Source organism: Etheostoma spectabile, chromosome 16 (assembly GCF_008692095.1).
Source record: "Etheostoma spectabile isolate EspeVRDwgs_2016 chromosome 16, UIUC_Espe_1.0, whole genome shotgun sequence".
Classification (NCBI taxonomy): Eukaryota; Metazoa; Chordata; class Actinopteri; order Perciformes; family Percidae; genus Etheostoma; species Etheostoma spectabile.
In genome coordinates, this window is record NC_045748.1 from 12,669,772 (window position 1) to 12,672,100 (window position 2,329).

The 2,329-nt window shown below is 47.5% G+C and overlaps 1 protein-coding gene across 5 annotated transcripts in view; it reads left to right on the forward strand.

Annotated features, from left to right (window-relative positions):
• The window catches only part of arhgef28a (Rho guanine nucleotide exchange factor (GEF) 28a), a 48,885-nt gene that overhangs the window by 39,635 nt on the left and 6,921 nt on the right, over window positions 1-2,329 (forward strand). For all 5 annotated transcript variants that reach the window (XM_032539635.1, XM_032539636.1, XM_032539638.1 and 2 more), the window contains one exon: window positions 345-863. In XM_032539635.1, the coding sequence (XP_032395526.1) occupies window positions 345-863 (519 nt within the window). The remainder of the gene's footprint in view (window positions 1-344; window positions 864-2,329) is intronic.

The window sequence follows — 2,329 nt, forward strand, 5'->3', positions numbered from 1 at the left end:
CACACACACACACACACACACAGTTAAGTATAAAATGTAAATTTGTGCTTGGTTGTGTGTATGTATTTGCATGAGGAGATGTGTGTGCTCACTCTTGCCAATCTGTATTAGTATTAAAGGTTTTGGTATCAATGGCATTTTCATATTCAAAGTTCTGTATTCCTTCTTGCATATGAACCTGAAAACCACAGTTCTACCAGTACAGGCACTGCTCATATTGTTTTTTCTCCATTCAAATCACCTGTTTCACCTGTTGTAAGGATGCACATGTGGTTAAATTAGTGGTTGAGCCTTGGCATTTCAATGAACCCATCAGTGTACCTATGACCTTTTTTTCTGCCTAGGCCACAGTGACTATCCAGGACAGCTGCTATGAGGTCCAGAGGCTCCTTCTCCAAGAGACTGGGCGTCCTTCCCCTCGCGGCCAGCGGCTGCACCTTCCGAGTATCCGGTGCAACACCCTACAAGAACAGGAGAAGCAGCGTAACCTGGAGAAGCGGAAGGAGGAGGTGGCGGCGGCTCAGCGGCTCCAGAACCGACTGCGCCAAGAGAAGGAGCGCTGGGAAAGGGAGTGCCAGGCTAGGGAGAGCCAGCAGGGGGAGCAGGAGAGCAGGCTGGAGGAGAGGGAAAGGCAGTGCCTCCTGGAGACGGAGAGGCTGAGGCGCGAGAGGGACGAGTTGGATGAGCAGCTGGAGGAGTACCAGCAGAGCCTGGAGCGGCTCAGGGAGGGCCAGAGAAACGTGGAGAGGGAACGCGAGCGTCTGGAGAACCAGCAAAAGCTGCTCCAGACCTGGAATCACAGCCGGCAGAGGAGTCTGCCCACTGTGATTCCTCCCATGGTCATCCCTCTAGATGGGCAGCAGGTACGGTTGGGGCGGCGGCACACAACTGACAACTGTTTCTTCTGTCTATAGATTTTTAAAATAGCGTCTGATGTTTATTTCCGAGGCATTAATCCAGGGCTCAGTAATGCTCCTGACTAAAGTTCCTGACCCTGACACAAGTGTGAGATGAAGTGTAGTGTTAATGGAGTATTTCTTTGCACAAGCCATTAATGAGAGGCTTTTCTCAGACAGCTCTTGGCCTGAGTTACGCTGGTTCAGTCATTTATACAGTGCAGCTCAATCCCCTCTTGATATACAACCTGCAATAATGAGAGCAATTTCAGCATCATTTGTCTTAGTGCTCCAGCAGCTCCACTCACCAATAAACATCCTAATGATTGATGATAATTAAACCGTTGCAAATAAAAGCTCCGACCAAATAATTAAAACCAGAGGCGCGCAGCCCAAGAAACCAATCAATTGCATGCAAAAGGACTTAAATTATTGACGCTTTGTTTGAAAAGCACTACAGTGAAATGTCCCCCGCAGCTGGGAGGCATGGAGGATAAAGGGTGCACTGTTCTCCGTGCCCTTTAAGACTCAATGTACCTCACATGCACCAGCAGCGGTGGGGAAACTAATATAGCACATGCATCTATGTGAGCCTCTGCTGGGTGTTGCTTTGTGCTGCTTTGTGCTGCTCAGTTCAGCAGGTGTGACCGTTCAAAAGACGCACACGGAGAGCATTTGAATGGACAGACAAATGAGCACACTCGTGTTACAATATTCTTTCCCTCCCTCATTAATTTAAACACCACCGTGGGCATTTTACAGGCTGGATTTTTTTTTTTGCGGACTTATTTATTTCCATTCATCTATTTTAGTCAGTGTGGAGGCTGCATTGACACAGTGGACTGACAAAAGCATGTGGGGGCAGTGGAGGTCCTAATGTTTTCCACTGCTAATGTTTTAGCCAGAGGCGGCAGTTCATAGGGTCAGAGACAGATCGAGTGACGCACGCACACACAAACGCACCAGCTCTCAGGTGGTTTCTAATTAACTGTGCTGCTTTGGCTCCGTAGAGGACAGGCTGTGATGTGAAGATGGGACAGGAGAGAGGGCGTATTAGGAGAGGACAGGAGGAAGGGCTGCAGCAGGGATGCCTTTCAAATGACTCACCGTTTATACTGTAGCTGTAGTTGTATCTAGTAGGGGTGTGAATTGGTCTCACCATTCGATTAGATTACGGTTATGCACACTGCTCTTAAAAAAGACACTTCCTGAATGTAGCAGAGTCCGAAAATCACAGACAACACAAAGAAAAAATCCACCAAAAAAAAGGGAAGCACCGACCGGAAAATAAGCAAGCAACATCAGTAGGCAAGAATCGATCATAGTCTGTCACCGCATCGATGCAGAATAGTCCATTTCAGCATTTCGATGCATCGATGCAGTAATTCATTTCATCACCCCTTACTACGTATCTAGTCATGATTTTTTTTTTT